This window comes from Hippoglossus stenolepis, chromosome 6, assembly GCF_022539355.2.
Source record: "Hippoglossus stenolepis isolate QCI-W04-F060 chromosome 6, HSTE1.2, whole genome shotgun sequence".
Lineage (NCBI taxonomy): Eukaryota > Metazoa > Chordata > Actinopteri > Pleuronectiformes > Pleuronectidae > Hippoglossus > Hippoglossus stenolepis.
In genome coordinates, this window is record NC_061488.1 from 28,156,300 (window position 1) to 28,175,232 (window position 18,933).

Here is an 18,933-nt window from a genome sequence, read left to right on the forward strand (position 1 = left end):
TGCTGCATCGCCCCCCAGAGGCTAATTACAGGTTTTCATTCTCTCACAGCTTCATTCTTCTGTCTTTGTGTGATTTGTGCTCAAGCGGCAGAGTGGGTCTGATCACCTGAGGGTCGGTGGTTCGATCCCCATCTCCTCCAGATGTTTGTGAATCTAGTTGTTTAAAGAGCGTTGACTGGTTCTGGGAATATTTCTTGTTTTGATTTGATCCCAGTTGATCAGCCGCTGGTCGTCAAACAGAAAAGATGGGTCAAAGGTCACGTGTGTGTGTGTGTGTGTGTGTGTGTGTGTGTGTGTGGGGTTCTGTTAGTTTGAGAAGAGTGGAGGGAGTGAGGAGGATAAAACGAGTCCAATCAGTCTTTCAAACTGAAGCAGCTGATGCTTCGTAGCTTTAAATATCATCCTATATTAACCATGAATAAAATGTATAAAAATCATATAACTGACTTATATGTTATTATAAAAATGTCATAAAACATAATCTGAAAGTGGAAGTCTCCAATCAACCAACCACAATCTGCCCCAGTCTGAGGGAAGAAGCTGCAGAAAACCAGTGAAGCACCAGTTCATCCTGAGAGATGAGACATGATGAGATAAAGGAAAAGAAAAGACTTGATATGATGAGGTCAAACAAGACAAAGCAAGATTTCAGTATTTCCACAACATTTGCTGTGTTTCAGCAGCAAAGAGGAAAATGTAATAAAAGACATCAGTAAAGTAGTTAGAAGTAAACATGCTAAATAAATGCAGTAAAATATAAAAGTAGAATATAAATATTATTTAAATGTAGACAATCTGCAAACTAAGTCCCGATTTGGTGCGAGCGGTCGACTGGAAGCTGTTTATACAGTAAGTTATAAAGTGTGAGACATGAATTATTATAATACGGCATAAAAATATCATAGTTCTGTGTATGAAGGGGAAACAGACGTATTCAGACTTTTAACGAGCTGATGTGGATTCAAACCTGGACCACGCCACCTGTTGGTGGATGGTAGGATGTGCAGCTCTCACCCAGTTTGAGGAAACCAGACAAACGGCTCGTTAGCTCAAGAATCTTTACAAGTCTGGTTTTTATCTCCATGGAGTCATCTGGGAGCGATCTCGTGCACCATGACGGGCAGGTGCAGGGTCGGACACGAGTCTCTGTGTCTCAGCTTGAACATCAGCTGCTCTTTTTCCTGAGAGAGCTTCTGGTTCACTTCTGCCTGCCTCTCCAGTGCCACCTTCAGGTCATGCTGCTCCTTTAGTAACTGCCTGGAAAACAATAAACACAGGTTTAAATGGTTGTTCAGGGTCAGAGAGACGGAATAAACTTCAGGATCCAGATCTCCTGAGGATCCTGTTACAGAATTAAATCATTTAGGTTTTGTGAGATCAGATGATTTATTTCATCTCAGATAAGAAGCAGGCGACGTTTTATTTCCTCAATCTTTGCCGCTTGAGTAAAAATTCAAACTGAAATATAAAGTAACAGTTAGTGTTGGATCCTGTGTCGTTTGAATTCACTAACATTTGAACTAACTTTGAGTTTTTCACTTGAATCTAAAGGATCAAACAACTATTTTATCCTGAGTATAAATGTATTTTCAGATTCAGGGAAACTTGTTAAAAAGTTGATGAATATTAGAAAATGTGACGTTCATCAGAAGGAGATCTGTGTTCTGAAGTTCAACATTATGAGTCATTCACTCATTTCAAATTACTTGACTTGATTTATTTTGAAAGCATCATTTTACTTTAGTGCTTATTTCTTTGTTTTGTACCCGGACGTGAGAGTTTCAGCAGTTGGATAATATCCAGCAGGTGGCGCCACACTCGTGCGTAAGGCTTGAGGACTCTGACCTTCAGTTAACACGGTTCGATCTAACTCTACTTGGAGAATCACGTACTGAGTGAGAGTCTGACAGTTGTCGATCCGGACTCTGAGATCCTCGTTCTGCTGCAGGATGTTGATGATCTGATCTTCTAACGACCTAATCCACCTGACGACAGAAGAGAGGAAATGAACAAGTTTCATAAAAACAAAGGTAAAGGAGGTAAAGTGAAGTTGGTGAACGACAGTGAACCGACCAGATCTTCCATCTGCTGCAGCTTCCTGCTCTGCTCATGCACACGCTCGCTCTTCATCTCAATGACGAACACCAGAGGCTCCTGCTCAGACTCCCAGAATGCACCTGGGCTGCCGTGGTCCTGGAGGGAGCAGAGAACAGATCGACACTGAACCACAGACTACCTAGAAATATTTTCAGGGTATTTGACATTTATTCGCTGTTGGTTTTTTCAGATCTTCTTCTGGATTCTACAGATCTTTGAGTTTTATTACTTCTTAATGTATTTGATTTAAATCTGAACCTGATTAGATTTGATGAGCAGCAGAAATAAACCTGACACACACCTGAATATTTCTCTGCAGGTCTTTATTAAACGTGGAATCTTCAGCTCTCTTCTTCAGCTCGTTGTAAACCTGCAGCTCTGCTCTCAGCTCCTCCACTTCCCCCTGAACCACAAAACTCATGAGCATCAATATATAATATACATTAATATACTAATATGCATCTGTGACACAGGAAAATCACATCAGGTCTGAACTGATGCTGCAGTTTCCTTTGTGTCCTCAAGGTGGTGTCAGGTGACGGGTTAATGAATCTAGTTTGTTGGACGTTTTGTTTATAATAATAATAATAATAATAATAATAAATTTACTGTATTTGACACAAACAGAATCTTTTTCACCTTCAGGACGTTTTCAGCGTCTTGAAACTTTTCCGTCAGTTGATTTTTCTCTTGTTCGTGTCTCTTGTGCAGATCTGCAGGAAACGAGAACATCACATGTAGAGAACAGGTGGTGCAGTTGTTACTGTGTGTGTGTGTGTGTGTGTGTGTGTGTGTGTGTGTGTGTGTGTGTGTGTGCAAATACCACAATGATCACACACGTTCTTAAATACACACACACACACACACAAGGTGAAGTTAAATATACAGACGAGTTAAAGGAGAAAACTGTTTTGTTGGTCTGAAAATCTTCATTAAACATTAGACAATTAAAAAACACAGAAAACTTTGTTTTTTCTTTTCATCAGCGTTTAGGTGTTAGGTTAGTCTTGTGGGTGGCGCCAGAGGAAAGGTCACTTAAAGTCAGCTCAGGTTCAGACTGTGTCTGTTTAAAGTAAAATAAATCTCTTATATTAGAGTCACAATATTCAGTTCATATGTATTAGAGCAGCTGATGTTTGAATCAACGACACTGGTTCATATTCACTCTGTTTTTGCAGCTCAGCTCTAAACTGTCACGACTCGATTCAACTCATCACATCAGCTCCACTATAATTAGCGTGTTAGCGACAGGCCACGGCTCAATGCTGCGTTCAAGGTCAACAGCACTTTTCTGTCTTATCACAAACTGACCAAAGAAAAATAAATGTGAACTTATATAACATGCGTTTTTACAGGAAATGAAACAAATAAAAAACAGGTTTTGTTCATGTTCCCTTTAGAAGTAAACTTTAAAACATTACCTTCCACGTGTCGCTCATGTTCCTCAGTCGAACTTTGACTTTTCTGTTCATGAAAAACGTTTAAATCGGCCGTCGTCTCCGTTTTCACCTGAAAAATCACAGACGAGACCAGATTCAGTTTGTTAAAAACCAGCAGCACAGAGCGATTTTAAAAACTAAATAAATCATCTGAACACAACCCGACTCGAAATGCAGCAATGAATCAATAAATTATTGATAATTGATCATTTTAATTGATGACAAAGCAAAATAATCTGTGGGATCAGACAATTTGATGCTTTTCTTTGTCACATGAAGTTAAACTTGTTTTGTTTCTATATTTTCACACATAAAAGAAATGAAATGATTCTGTTTAATTTCTCCAAATGAAACAAGATCATTTATTTCTTTTGGTCGAACAAAAGCCGTTTCCTTGGTTCTTCTCGCATTGTGGACGTTATATAGAACAAATAACTGACCAATAATGAACATGAAATGGTTTTGGTTTTGTATTTATATAGCGCTTTTCTAGTCTTGATGACCACTCAAAGCTCTTTACAGTACAATTTTACATTCACACACACATTCATACAGTGCATCTATTAGCAGCACTTTGTTGTTCTATGAGGGGCAATTCAGGGTTCAGCATCTTGCCCAAGGACACTTCGGCATGCAGATGGGGAAGACTGGGGATCGAACTGCCGACCTTCAGGTTGGAGGACGACTGCTCTACCCGTCAGCCACATGAGCAGTTGCAGTCAATCACCTTGACTGTGAACGTTACATAACGACTGACAACAGGCAACTGTCTGTTCACGCTGCTGATCACAGACCAACGTTCATCCTCCACAACAACAGGCCACGTTTTATCTCAATTATTAAATCAAAAACTTCAAATGTCCAAAACAAAAAAGTTTCAGTAGCTTCATTCTCTGAGTGACATGAAATTGAACGACTGTGAATTAAGATGAGGCTTTGGCTTCAGCTTTTAAAACTGTCAAGTCGTCCTTGAATTCACATGAATTGACACATAAATATTGAAACTAAAAAAACAAGATGTAAAGCGAGAAACTAAGTTTCAAGGTTTAAAAAATGGATCAATCTAAATTGTCATTAATCAGATTTTGGTTTTTCACTCACACGTGTTCCACAAATGCTCAGCCATGTTGTTTGTGCACAAGCATCGACCAAACACATTGAAATGCTTAGAGTGTTGCCTCACACCCACTCAGTGCTACGGCCGTGAAGCCACACGCACACATCATATCACACGCGCGGATATGATGTGAATTACCCCTAATCACAGTAAAATGCTTGCTGAGTCTTTCAAGGATGACAGACAGTAGGCTGGCTTTGCAAGGATGATTCAAAAATATGTTGATACATGATTTTTGGTGTGTTGTGTGTATGTGAGCCTTGAACGCTCTCTCTGTACCTTAGTCTTGGCCTTGATCTCCTGAACTTTTACCACTGGGTCCAGGTTGAGGTCCTGAATGTTCTGCTGGTTCATCTTGCTGTTCATCCAGACCATGGCTTCGTTCACCTGCTTGTCCACCCGAGTCACCTCCAGCTCATCCAGTTGATTGTACTGCTCATCCTGTCAGGAGATGCACATTTTTATGAAACCCGTTTAGCAATTCCTCATATTGTTTAGTGGGGACAATATAAATTAAAATTACTCCAGAATACGTAAATTTTCACCACTTTCTAATTTCTGCAAACTTTGGTAACGATTTGAGCATGTTAAAGCCCTCAAAAAGCCAATTAATTTGCCGAAAAAATAAAACAATAATAATAATTAATAATAATTAATAAAAAATATTATTATTATGACAATAATAATTAAAGCCCTCAAAAAGCCAATTCATTTGCCTGAAAAAATAAAATAAAATAAAATAATAATAATAATCCTTACAATTTCAATAGGGCTTCCCACCGTTCGGTGCTCGGGCCCTAATAAGAATAATCCTTACAATTTCAATAGGGCCTCCCAGGTCAGGCCGGATAAATCCCTGGCCTGAAATTTGCAATGGAGGTATGTGGAGGTGAGGGGGCTGGGAGAGCACCCTCACCTGCTCATAGAGGATCAATCAGCGCAGGTGAGAGCTGTTAGCTGATTGGTCCTCGTGCTTAAAAGTACTGTCTGCGCTGCCTCAAGGAAGGACTCGGAACTCGGAGACACTGGAGAGACTCGGAGACACTGGAGAGACGCCCGGACTGAGCTGCAAAGCCAGTCTGCTTTATGTTTGATTTAAGTTTATGTTTGGTCATTTAATAAAAGATGCTTAGAAACAACACTTCCGTCTCTGGCTGTGTGTGGGAGAGCCCAGTGGCAAGGTCGACTGCCACAGACATGTACAAGTGCACAGACAAAGAGTCTCACCTCAGGTTCCTCTGTTTCTACTGTGATGTCCTCCTCCCCGACCTCCGCGAGAAGGTCGACAGCTGTACTGACCTCTGGTGTTGGATTTGTACCCTGGAGCTCACGCAGGAGCTTCAGGCACTGCCGGAGCTTGGCTACCTGAACACTGCTGGCCCTCTTGTTAATGGCCATCTCAGTGTGGGTGTCTAGAATATGCTTGTCCAGCCGGGACTGTGCATATGAACAGCCCCTGACCGGGCAAGGGCAATGCCTGATATTGACCCTGCCCGGAGTCAGGTTGAGCAAGATTTGCCGTTCGGCCACATTTTTTACGGAATGCGCATTCACAAGGTGCTTGCGAAGCTGCTCGAAGGTGCTCTGGCAGATTGGGCACTGAGGCATGGTGATCTGAAAAGAGAGAAAAGAAAAATAAATGTTTTTATAACATTATATATTTATTTCTTAGTTTTTATAACAATTATTTATTTCTTAGTGTTTATAACTATGTATTTATTTCTTAGTTTTTATAACAATTATTTATGTATTTCTTAGTTTTTATAACAATTATTTATTTCTTAGTGTTTATAACTATGTATTTATTTCTTAGGTTTTATAACAATTATTTATGTATTTCTTAGTTTTTATAACAATTATTTATTTGTTAGTTTATACATAATTATATATTTAAATACCTTGCAAAAACGGACAAAGAAAGCAACTGGGTCAGAGAATGCATGTTTTGTTGTTGAAAAGTAAATTTAAAAAAAAGTTACTGTGTGTCAGGTAACTGCGTCATTAAAGACCTGTGTTCAACATGTGGAGTTTTAAAGTCATTAAAAAGGCAAAATAAATGGAAATTACTTAGTTTCACTGAAAAGGTCCTTCTCTCTCATCTGTACTTGTTGTTCTTTAAAACTCCTTTCTCCTACTGAGCACCTCCCTCCACCCCTGCACTTATATAGGGTGTGTGATTTTTGAAATAAAGCTAATGGAGTTTATGCTGTAATATAGTAAGTTAGGTATGAGAACAAGTTAAAGTACAGTGTATTGTCTGCCACAGATGTACAGTCTTCTCAAACAGGCATTATCAGACAGGTGCAAGACTGAACTGTGATGTGACGCACACACACACACAACAATCAACTTCAAGATTAAAACCAGCCAGCAACGGCTACTATCAGTCACTATGTGAAGGCCACACATTATCCCACATATTCAACCCAAACTGCCCCTGCCCCCACCCCTGTCCAACACACTGCACTTGTTTAGAGTTCAGTTTCATTGCCATCTTCACAGACACATATTCAAAGAAAAACATAGATTTTAGTCTTAACAATATTCAAAGGAAAACATAGATTTTAGTCTGAACAAATATTCAAAGGAAAACATAGATTTTAGTCTTAACAATGGCAACTGTCCCGCCTCTAGCAGGGGCCATGAAATACATAGAGCTTTGAAAACACCACGTTCACCTTCAGGGCACATAGCCTATCAACATATGTCAGCCTCATGTCCACAGACACTGTAGAAAAAAAATTTGCCCCGCGAGAGTGTGGGGAAAAACGTAGGCCTCAAGCCTGCCGTCCTGTGAGCAGTATAATGCAAATGAAAAATATTTCTGGTTCAGCTAGGGCCACCAAGTTTCACAAGCACCACCGCAGGGCCCCCACGGAGGTCTGCTGACAGTATGAGCCCCCTGTGTTCCTCGGGGCCTGAATCATGTCTTGAAGAGTTTTCACCCAGAGGCCCGAAGATCTGGTGGGCTTTATCTTTGGAAGTGCAAATCACAGAGCTTTCTAAACACAGTCAAGTCACCAGGGGGCACTTGTGAAGCTGTGTATAAAGTTTCAGCCGTCTAACTACTCAGGGGCCGAAACAGGGGCCAAAACAGAGGTCAAAACACACACTCGGACACTTGTAGGCATTTATACATTGGGGACCAGTGCCAGCAGTTTGAGGGCCTTTCCCGAGGGCCTAGGAGCCACAAATTTGAATCACTTGTACGTGAGGACATGCTCTTTCAGGCTGCGTTTCTAATTTCAGTAAAAAGTACTCAGGGGCCAACATGACCTTTGTGACTTTTGTATCAATTAATCATTTTTAGGAGGGTTACTTTTAGATTTTCAGCCCCAAAATGATACCAGTGTGTGAACACTGTGAATTCACTTTTAAAGTCGTACATTGCTCCTTTCAGGAGTTAGCCTTACAGAGTAGATACAGGTCTGATGTGCTAGAATGTGTATCCTTGGGCTCATGTGAGTGCATCAGAGTAAGTTTCCAACATTTTATTGCTATTTAGGCTGAAATAAGGCCCCGGACACTTGTAGGCATTTAACATGTGGATATTCATTCCCATGCATTGTGAATTACAAATGACCCGCCTCCCGCAAGGGCCACGAAATACATAGAGCTTTGAAAACACCACATGCGCCTTCCAGACGCATAGCTTGTTAACATATGTCGGCCTCGTGTCCGCAGACCCTGTAGAAAAAAAGTTGCCCTGTCCAGTTTGGGGAAAAATACAGGCTCTTGGACTGAATGAGTCTGACACACTTTGTAGCTTCTGATATGGAAACAAGTGGGGAAATTATTTTTGGTTGAGCTAGGGCCACTTTTGCCTTTTGGAACTATGATCTTTTGTATTATTTTTGAACGCAAAAACTAAAGTCACGACCAAGATGATTGAGCTATTGCGACACCTCCCGGTCAGTAGGGGGCAGTGTGAGACCATGGCTGGCCCAAACCACTGCTACTTTTTAGCGTGAGCTGAGCTGTTTCTCATAGCTGTGAGGAACTCTGCAGAGGCAAGCCTCCATGTCTCTCACTCTTGTCTCCTGTCTTTCAGGTTTGTCATGTCACGAAAACAGAGTGAATTTACAGCTGTGTGTTGGTTGAAAGAGAGAATGAACTTTGTTTTGTGTTTGTGTTGTGTTGATATGAGTTTGGTGCTCACAGAGTGTAGCAGAAATGGCTGAGTGACCTGGTGCACGTAGTTAGCGAACATGCTAGTTTAAGAAAGTTAGCTTGTTAGCTCGATATGAAAAGGCAGATTTTGTGTGTTTTTGTTCCTGTTGAATAAGTTTAGTATTTTAGTATTATTGTGGGTTACCACCTATTGTAACCCACAATAGGTGGTCAGTTAGTGGTCAGTGCTACACGTGTGTTTTACTCTGAACGTAGGGGTTAATAACAGTCAGTTAGTGGTCTGTTCTGTCGGTGCTACACTTTTGTTACTCTGAACAGGATCATAGCAGTCAGTGCTACACGTGTGTTTTACTCTGAACAGAGGATAATTACAATAGGTGGTCAGTTAGCGGTCAGTGCTACACGTGTGTTTGACTCTGAATAGAGCATGGCTGTGGGTTGACTGATAAATCTAGCTGGCCTTGACATGAGCACACGCCCACCCCATAAATGCAGAACAACAGCAGAGAGAGTTGACCGATAAATGACCAATAGCTGACACTTGTTATCAATCATAAGCATTTATTGTCAAGATGGAAATGTATAATTTTGATACATCTTTTATGGGGTTTGTTCAGTGTCCACACAGTGTAATATATGTGTTTGAAACCTCATTTATCCTATAATGAAGATACTGTATTTACCACAATGGAGGCATAGCATTACTCCATGCATCATATCCTAATTTTAATAGGTAAAATTATATACATATTTTGTACTGCTCATCTTAATCTGTAATTGCCCTCTTGTAATTTTTCTTGTCATCAAGAATGCAGGCTGTGCGGTTGAAATACAGAGATCATCAGAAGTACATCTGTTATGAGGCACAACTGACCTTTAAATCCTTTTTGGATTGTGGTAAGTAAAATAATGAGAGAGGCTTTCCTTGTATATGTGTTTATAAGAAGCTGTATTCCATTCTACAGATTATTCCATTATTTGGTCATGACGTAGCCTTCGCTAATTCGTCATGCTCCTATCACCTGACCCCCTTCCGGAAGAAAACAACCAGCACATTTTCAAACTAAAGCACAGCAGTATAGATGTAGCCCAAGTGTGTCTCCACATTCTGTCTCACATAGTCGGACTGAGATGTGTCATGCTATTGTGGTCGGCAAGTTCCATTTTAAAATAGACACTGTTGGTTTTGTTTATCTTAAAAATTATCACAGACTTTGGCCACTGGGTCATATCCTCTGTCCTGTGTCTTCTCTTAGCCCCTAACGTAAATGCATTGTGTGACAGTAAGAATTATTTGAGCAAAACACAGTGTAATTAATAATAATTACTTGCTGTTCTATGTACTCATTGTCTGCTATGATGAAAGATGGTAACAGGGTTCAATGTTCAGGTAAAAATTACCTTGTTATTTCATTGTTGTTCTGGTTTTTCTCTACACATATAATATATAAAACTTCAACCAAATATTAAATATTATAAACTTGTGCAAACTTGTTTTGTTTTTACAGTTGCCAGGAAATTTGACCTTCCAACCTTGGACTTAAAGGTTTATGATGAATCAAACACTGAAGTTGATGAGGAGGTGTTTGAGTTTCTTTTAAAGAAACAAGACATCGGTGTCCTGGAGATTTGTTTACCTCAAGGCCCAGATTCCAGTGGTGAGTCGCTTATTACTGGCTATCCCAACATGTTCTGAATATGTTGGTCAAGCAGATATATCACAATGTTGAGCCAACATCATGATGGCTGTCAGCCATCGTCGATTGATGATGGTATTGTCCACCAGCCCAACCCTACTGCTTGTCATAAACAAGTCCACATTAAAGTTTTGACTTAAATTGTGTCATAGTTGGTGTTAACCACAACTATTAAATGTCAACATGATTACTAGATTCGTGGAGCTTCTCTACAAACAGCTCCTTTGCAAGCGCCAATGGAGACAATGAGGTAGACTCTGATGACACCATCATGTTGGAGCATAGTCCGGTAACAAAAAATAGAGCTGCGGATACTCATCTAGCTCAAGTAAGCCCCACAGATTTCCCTGCACCCTTTCAGAAAGTTTAAACAAATGGCAAACTTGAAGATTGAGTGATAATGACAGCTGAAAGAAAGTCGTGGTGTTTTATTTATGCTACGACCATTCAGTTTTTATTGCCTCCACTTAGATGATCGAAGGCTTTCTGAAGAACAAACCTGGAGGAGAGAGGATCATGAATGAGTACGCTCGGACAAAAAGTCTAACGGATAGCAGAAGACGCGATATGGTCAAGATATTGGTTGCACATATGACAGGCGAACATGGGTATGTGTATAATCATCATATACCTACGCACCTAAATCAGATTCTTTGCCTGGCATGGTTCAGAACAATACCCCTCTTTTAGCAAAAGGTGTAATTTAATCATTAATACTTTTGTTTGGATTTACTACATTAAATTGTGTGTGTGTGTGTGCGTCTGTGTATATACACAGGACAAGTCCCTCAAGACATGTTAAAGAGGACTATGCAAAGGGCATCACTACCTTGTTCCCATACTTGGCTGATCCTAGAAGCAAGTTTGGCTATGTAAGTATATTAAAGTCCAACCTTTGTACTCATCACTTTTCGGTGATTCTTAAACATTTATTTTTTGCTCAGAATGTAAATATTTAAATTGTTGCACTACTGTAGAGTGATATTTTGATTTCAATTAGAGATATGTTAACATTTCTGCATGCCCCTCATCTCTGCAAGATGTTCAAACTAAACGTTGTGGTACCAAAAACCCAGTGGAGTTAAGCACAGCAAGGGTCAGACCTGATGAATAAATTTAATTTATTTGCACGTGTGTAGTTTTTGGGAGAAAAGATATGAAGATATTCTAACCTGCTAATTTAAACTGAATAATGTTCTTTACTTTAGGAGCACTACTACAATGCAGAAGATGGGAGTGGGTATCTGGCTTGGAGACTGAAATTTGTTCAAAAGGAAGCATCAGAGGGACAAAAGAAGACCTTCCATCAGTCACTAACCGGTAACGTTATGAGAGTAGTTATCAGCTCAAGTACCTGATTCTCTGTCTGTCTGCCATTCCACAGCATAAGGCTCACCTCTGTATCACTGAAGGTTGGGCTGAGGCTACAGTGAACCAGGTGAAGTACAGTACTGGAAAAATTAGAATAATAAAGTTTGTAAGGAATGAAATTGGAATGGGATTATAGAGGACAATTGTCAGACCTAATAGCCATCCCCACAGAGTTTCCATGCATTGTTTCTTATATCATCGGTGACAATGTCATAGTTGTTCACAGGAGACAAATTCAGATAAGAAAGCTGGCTAACCACAGCCTTTGTTGTGAGGCGTTTCAAAGATTCTTGGACATAGCAGGAATGGTATGTGAATCGTGTCAGTTTGTTTTCTGTACTACAATAGTCTGGATATGGCTGTTATATCTCTGTCAAAAGTTCCACACCATAACATTTACTATTCTGTCTTGACTTATGCTATCCTGTGTACAGATTGAGCAGGATTTCAGTCTGATGCTGCCTCTACAAAGTTACTGGAGAAGTGGCCTACTGTTTACAAGCAGAAAGTCCTTGAACAAAGCCGTGGTCTCGCACAGACAGGCGAGCTTTAAGACCTGGTTCAAAATGCCGAATCCACATTGGAAATAGAAAATGGTAATGGCACCATACTAAAACAGTTCTTGTGTTACAGACTGGGACCCGCATCCAGGGGCATCTGGACAGCATCATGGAAAGCCTTCAACCCTATCTGCTTGCTGTGGGGACCAAGAAGAGTGTGATTCACAAGCTCTTCATGTGATTGACAAACATGCAATACCTTGTAAGTAATCAGACTCTCTTGCCAGTTTCAATGAGCTTTTCAAACCTCATTTTGTCATCGGTACCTCATACAACCAGGATCTGTTAAATGTGCCCAACTTCTTGCAAACCACCATTTATGAAATCGATGTTGGTACCACTAAGGTGAATCCTAGGGTTTTCAGAGTTGAGGGCTCGGATGCTGCATTGAGTTCATACAGAGGTGTTATGTTTTGTTTGCAAAAGCCCTCAGGCAAATGCCAATTCCCTGACTAAGCACTTGAAGTTGATCTAGGGACTTTGTTGAGGAAAACACTGCATCTTAAATGTGGTCAGGCTGGTTGTTCACAAGTTTATGGCACTTTTTCTGGGTTTAGAAAGCATCTCAATAAAGCACACAGACCTTGTTCTGATCCTGGTGAAGCCCCATCTAAACCTGAAGCGTTAACAAGTCATGTTGAAGTCTTGCCATCAACAAGTTCATACTTGGTTCTTATCAATAAGAGTCTTGTAGGCAGTTGCGCGGCAACAATAGCTGAACTTAAAGTGGCCGGTGTTGGTGAAACTCATTAACTCTCTGATCATTTCCATGGAAGAGATTGTCGATGATATCTATAATTGAGCAAAAGAATCTGTGAAAAGTTGTCTATCTTTACAGGTGCCTGTCAAAAGTGACATTGAGGATAAAATTGATCAGTGTTTTGAAAAATGGAAAATCCTTTTGGTGAATTAAATTCTGAAAGTAAAAGAAGGCAGTATTTTACAGAGAAATGGGGAAGGCTAGACCCAGAGGAAGTTGTTCTTGGTACAAGATTTGATACTCTCCGTAATCGGACTACTGGAGCATAGGATCAGGTTGTTGTTTCTGATAAATTTGTTGATCATCTCGTTGAACAAGAGATGATGCAGACTAATTCCAGTTCTGAAGAAAATCTTCTTTATGATTTGTGTGATGGAGATCTTTTAACACAAGTATGCATTACAAATTCAGATGCTAGAAAGCACCTAAAAACTCAGTTTTGTATATCGTCCAAAATATGAGAAAAAAAAGAAAAAAAGTCATATTTGGTATGTCGTCCAAAATATGTTAAAAACGTCAAAATGTCGCTAGAAAGCACCTAAAAACTCAGTTTTGTATATCGTCCAAAATAAGAGAAAAAAAATGAAAAAAAGTCATACTTTGGTATGTCGTCCAAAATATGTTAGAAACGTCAAAATGTCGCTAGAAATCACCTAAAAACTCAGTTTTGTATATCGTCCAAAATATGAGAAGAAAAAAAGTCATACTTTGGTATGTCGTCCAAAATATGTTAAAAACGTCAAAATGTCGCTAGAAAGCACCTAAAAACTCAGTTTTGTATATCGTCCAAAATATGAGAAAAAGAAAAAAGTCATACTTTGGTATGTCGTGCAAAATATGTTCAAAATGTCGCTAGAAAGCACCTAAAAACCAGTTTTGTATTTTGTCCAAAATATGAGAAAATGAAATAAAAAAAAGTCCTACTTTGGTATGTCATCCAAATTATGTTAAAAACGTCAAAAAGTGGCTAGAAAGCACCTAAAAACACAGTTTTGTATTTCGTCCAAAATATGAGAAAAAAAAATGAAAAAAAGTCATACTTTGGTATGACCTCCAAAAAAGGTTAAACACGTCAAAAGTGGCTAGAAAGCACCTAAAAACACAGTTTTGTATTTCGTCCAAAATATGAGAAATAAAAATGAAAAAAAGTCATACTTTGGTATGACGTCCAAAATAGGTTAAAAACGTCAAAAAGTGCCTAGAAAGCACCTAAAAACACAGTTTTGTATTTCGTCCAAAATATGAGAAAAAAATGAAAAAAGTCATACTTTGGTATGACCTCCAAAAAAGGTTAAAAACGCCAAAAGTGGCTAGAAAGCACCTAAAAACACAGTTTTGTATTTCGTCCAAAATATGAGAAAAAAATGAAAAAGTCATACTTTGGTATGACCTCCAAAATAGGTTAAAACGTCAAAAAGTGGCTAGAAAGCACCTAAAAACACAGTTTTGTATTTCGTCCAAAATATGAAATAAAAATGAAAAAAAGTCATACTTTGGTATGACGTCCAAAATAGGTTAAAAACGTCAAAAGGTGCCTAGAAAGCACCTAAAAACACAGTTTTGTATTTCGTCCAAAATATGAGAAAAAAAATGAAAAAAGTCATACTTTGGTATGACCTCCAAAATAGGTTAAAAACGTCAAAAAGTGGCTAGAAAGCACCTAAAAACACAGTTTTGTATTTCGTCCAAAATATGAGAAAAAAATGAAAAAAAGTCATACTTTGGTATGACGTCCAAAATAGGTTAAAAACGTCAAAAAGTGGCTAGAAAGCACCTAAAAACACAGTTTTGTATTTCGTCCAAAATATGAGAAAAAAAAGTCATACTTTAGTATGACGTCCAAAATAGGTTAAAAACGTCAAAAAGTCGCTAGAAAGCACCTAAAAACACAGTTTTGTATTTCGTCCAAAATATGAGAAAAAAGTCATACTTTGGTATGACGTCCGAAATAGGTTAAAAACGTCAAAAAGTGGCTAGAAAGCACCTAAAAACACAGTTTTGTATTTCGTCCAAAATATGAGAAAAATGAAAAAAAGTCATACTTTGGTATGACGTCCAAAATAGGTTAAAAACGTCAAAAAGTGCCTAGAAAGCACCTAAAAACACAGTTTTGTATTTCGTTCAAAATATGAGAAAAAAATGAAAAAAAGTCATACTTTAGTATGACGTCCAAAATAGGTTAAAAACGTCAAAAAGTGCCTAGAAAGCACCTAAAAACACAGTTTTGTATTTCGTCCAAAATATGAGAAAAAGTCATACTTTGGTATGACGTCCAAAATAGGTTAAAAACGTCAAAAAGTGGCTAGAAAGCACCTAAAAACACAGTTTTGTATTTCGTCCAAAATATGAGAAAAAAAAATGAAAAAAGTCATACTTTGGTATGACGTCCAAAATAGGTTAAAAACGTCAAAAGTGGCTAGAAAGCACCTAAAAACACAGTTTTGTATTTCGTCCAAAATATGAGAAAAAAAATGAAAAAAAGTCATACTTTGGTATGACCTCCAAAATAGGTTAAAAACGTCAAAAGGTGCTAGAAAGCACCTAAAAACACAGTTTTGTATTTCGTCCAAAATATGAGAAAAAATGAAAAAGTCATACTTTGGTATGACCTCCAAAATAGGTTAAAAACGTCAAAAGGTCCTAGAAAGCACCTAAAAACACAGTTTTGTATTTCGTCCAAAATATGAGAAAAAAAATGAAAAAAGTCATACTTTGGTATGACCTCCAAAATAGGTTAAAAACGTCAAAAGGTGCCTAGAAAGCACCTAAAAACACAGTTTTGTATTTCGTCCAAAATATGAGAAAAAAAAATGAAAAAGTCATACTTTGGTATGACGTCCAAAATAGGTTAAAAACGTCAAAAGGTGCCTAGAAAGCACCTAAAAACACAGTTTTGTATTTCGTCCAAAAAATGAAAAAAAGTCATACTTTGGTATGACGTCCAAAATAGGTTAAAAACGTCAAAAGGTGCCTAGAAAGCACCTAAAAACACAGTTTTGTATTTCGTCCAAAATATGAGAAAAAAATGAAAAAAAGTCATACTTTGGTATGACCTCCAAAATAGGTTAAAAACGTCAAAAGGTGCCTAGAAAGCACCTAAAAACACAGTTTTGTATTTCGTCCAAAATATGAGAAATAAAAATGAAAAAAAGTCATACTTTGGTATGACCTCCAAAATAGGTTAAAAACGTCAAAAGGTGCCTAGAAAGCACCTAAAAACACAGTTTTGTATTTCGTCCAAAATATGAGAAAAAAAATGAAAAAAAGTCATACTTTGGTATGACGTCCAAAATAGGTTAAAAACGTCAAAAAGTGGCTAGAAAGCACCTAAAAACACAGTTTTGTATTTCGTCCAAAATATGAGAAAAAGTCATACTTTGGTATGACGTCCAAAATAGGTTAAAAACGTCAAAAGTGGCTAGAAAGCACCTAAAACACAGTTTTGTATTTCGTCCAAAATATGAGAAAAAATGAAAAAAAGTCATACTTTGGTATGACGTCCAAAATAGGTTAAAACGTCAAAAAGTGGCTAGAAAGCACCTAAAAACACAGTTTTGTATTTCGTCCAAAATATGAGAAAAAAATGAAAAAAGTCATACTTTGGTATGACGTCCAAAATAGGTTAAAAACGTCAAAAGTGCCTAGAAAGCACCTAAAAACACAGTTTTGTATTTCGTCCAAAATATGAGAAAAAAATGAAAAAAGTCATACTTTGGTATGACGTCCAAAATAGGTTAAAAACGTCAAAAGGTGCCTAGAAAGCACCTAAAAACACAGTTTTGTATTTCGTCCAAAATATGAGAAAAAAATGAAAAAAGTCATACTTTGGTATGACGTCCAAAATAGGTTAAAAACGTCAAAAGGTGCCTAGAAAGCACCTAAAAACACAGTTTTGTATTTCGTCCAAAATATGAGAAAAAAATGAAAAAGTCATACTTTGGTATGACCTCCAAAATAGGTTAAAAACGTCAAAAGGTGCCTAGAAAGCACCTAAAAACACAGTTTTGTATTTCGTCCAAAATATGAGAAAAAAAATGAAAAAAAGTCATACTTTGGTATGACGTCCAAAATAGGTTAAAAACGTCAAAAGGTGCCTAGAAAGCACCTAAAAACACAGTTTTGTATTTCGTCCAAAATATGAGAAAAAAAATGAAAAAAAGTCATACTTTGGTATGACGTCCAAAATAGGTTAAAAACGTCAAAGGTGCTAGAAAGCACCTAAAAACACAGTTTTGTATTTCGTCCAAAATATGAGAAAAAAATAAAAAAAAGTCATACTTTGGTATGACGTCCAAAATAGGTTAAAAACGTCAAAAAGTCGCTAGAAAGCACCTAAAAACACAGTTTTGTATTTCGTCCAAAATATGAGAAATAAAAATGAAAAAAAGTCATACTTTGGTATGACGTCCAAAATAGGTTAAAAACGTCAAAAGGTGCCTAGAAAGCACCTAAAAACACAGTTTTGTATTTCGTCCAAAATATGAGAAAAAATGAAAAAAAGTCATACTTTGGTATGACGTCCAAAATAGGTTAAAAACGTCAAAAAGTGCCTAGAAAGCACCTAAAACACAGTTTTGTATTTCGTCCAAAATATGAGAAAAAATGAAAAAAAGTCATATTTTGGTATGACGTCCAAAATAGGTTAAAAACGTCAAAAAGTGCCTAGAAAGCACCTAAAAACACAGTTTTGTATTTCCTTCAAAATATGAGAAAAAATGAAAAAAAGTCATATTTTGGTATGACGTCCAAAATAGGTTAAAAACGTCAAAAAGTGCCTAGAAAGCACCTAAAAACACAGTTTTGTATTTCGTCCAAAATATGAGAAAAAAATGAAAAAAAGTCATACTTTGGTATGACCTCCAAAATAGGTTAAAAACGTCAAAAAGTGCCTAGAAAGCACCTAAAAACACAGTTTTGTATTTCCTTCAAAATATGAGAAAAAAAAAAAAAGTCATATTTTGGTATGACGTCCAAAATAGGTTAAAAACGTCAAAAAGTGGCTAGAAAGCACCTAAAAACACAGTTTTGTATTTCGTCCAAAATATGAGAAAAAATGAAAAAAAGTCATACTTTGGTATGACCTCCAAAATAGGTTAAAAACGTCAAAAGGTGCCTAGAAAGCACCTAAAAACACAGTTTTGTATTTCGTCCAAAATATGAGAAAAAAATGAAAAAAAGTCATATTTTGGTATGACCTCCAAAATAGGTAAAAACGTCAAAGGTGCCTAGAAAGCACCTAAAAACACAGTTTTGTATTTGTCCAAAATATGAGAAAAAAAATGAAAAAAGTCATACTTTGGTATGACTCCAAAATAGGTTAAAACGTCAAAAGGTGCTAGAAAGCACCTAAAAACACAGTTTTGTATTTCGTCCAAAATATGAGAAATAAAAATGAAAAAAAGTCATACTTTGGTATGACGTCCAAAATAGGTTAAAAACGTCAAAAGGTGCCTAGAAAGCACCTAAAAACACAGTTTTGTATTTCGTCCAAAATATGAGAAAAAATGAAAAAAGTCATACTTTGGTATGACCTCCAAAATAGGTTAAAAACGTCAAAAAGTGCCTAGAAAGCACCTAAAAACACAGTTTTGTATTTCGTCCAAAATATGAGAAAAAAAAATGAAAAAAAGTCATACTTTGGTATGACCTCCAAAATAGGTTAAAAACGTCAAAAAGTGGCTAGAAAGCACCTAAAAACACAGTTTTGTATTTCGTTCAAAATATGGAGAAAAAGTCATACTTTGGTATGACCTCCAAAATA

At 37.6% G+C, this 18,933-nt stretch overlaps 1 protein-coding gene across 1 annotated transcript; it reads right to left on the bottom strand.

Annotated features, from left to right (window-relative positions):
• Positions 1-1,088: 1,088 nt before the first annotated feature.
• On the bottom strand, positions 1,089-6,261 carry LOC118103827 (coiled-coil domain-containing protein 69-like). The gene is made up of 8 exons (XM_047340190.1): positions 5,881-6,261; positions 4,933-5,094; positions 3,519-3,633; positions 2,737-2,810; positions 2,399-2,500; positions 2,060-2,193; positions 1,893-1,976; positions 1,089-1,257 (listed from the first exon to the last, which is right to left on the bottom strand). Exons 1-8 carry the CDS (start codon positions 6,259-6,261, stop codon positions 1,089-1,091), a joined length of 1,221 nt encoding a protein of 406 aa, XP_047196146.1.
• Positions 6,262-18,933: the final 12,672 nt, after the last annotated feature.

Coding starts and splice junctions, on each gene's coding strand:
- LOC118103827 (XM_047340190.1), bottom strand. CDS start 6,261: ATGCCTCAGTGCCCAATCTGCCAGAGCACCTTCGAGCAGCTTCGCAAG. Junction 2,811..3,518: donor ACATGAGCGACACGTGGAAG/GTAATGTTTTAA, acceptor CGTTTCCTGCAG/ATCTGCACAAGAGACACGAA. Junction 1,977..2,059: donor GATCTGGTCGGTTCACTGTC/GTTCACCAACTT, acceptor CAGGTGGATTAG/GTCGTTAGAAGATCAGATCA.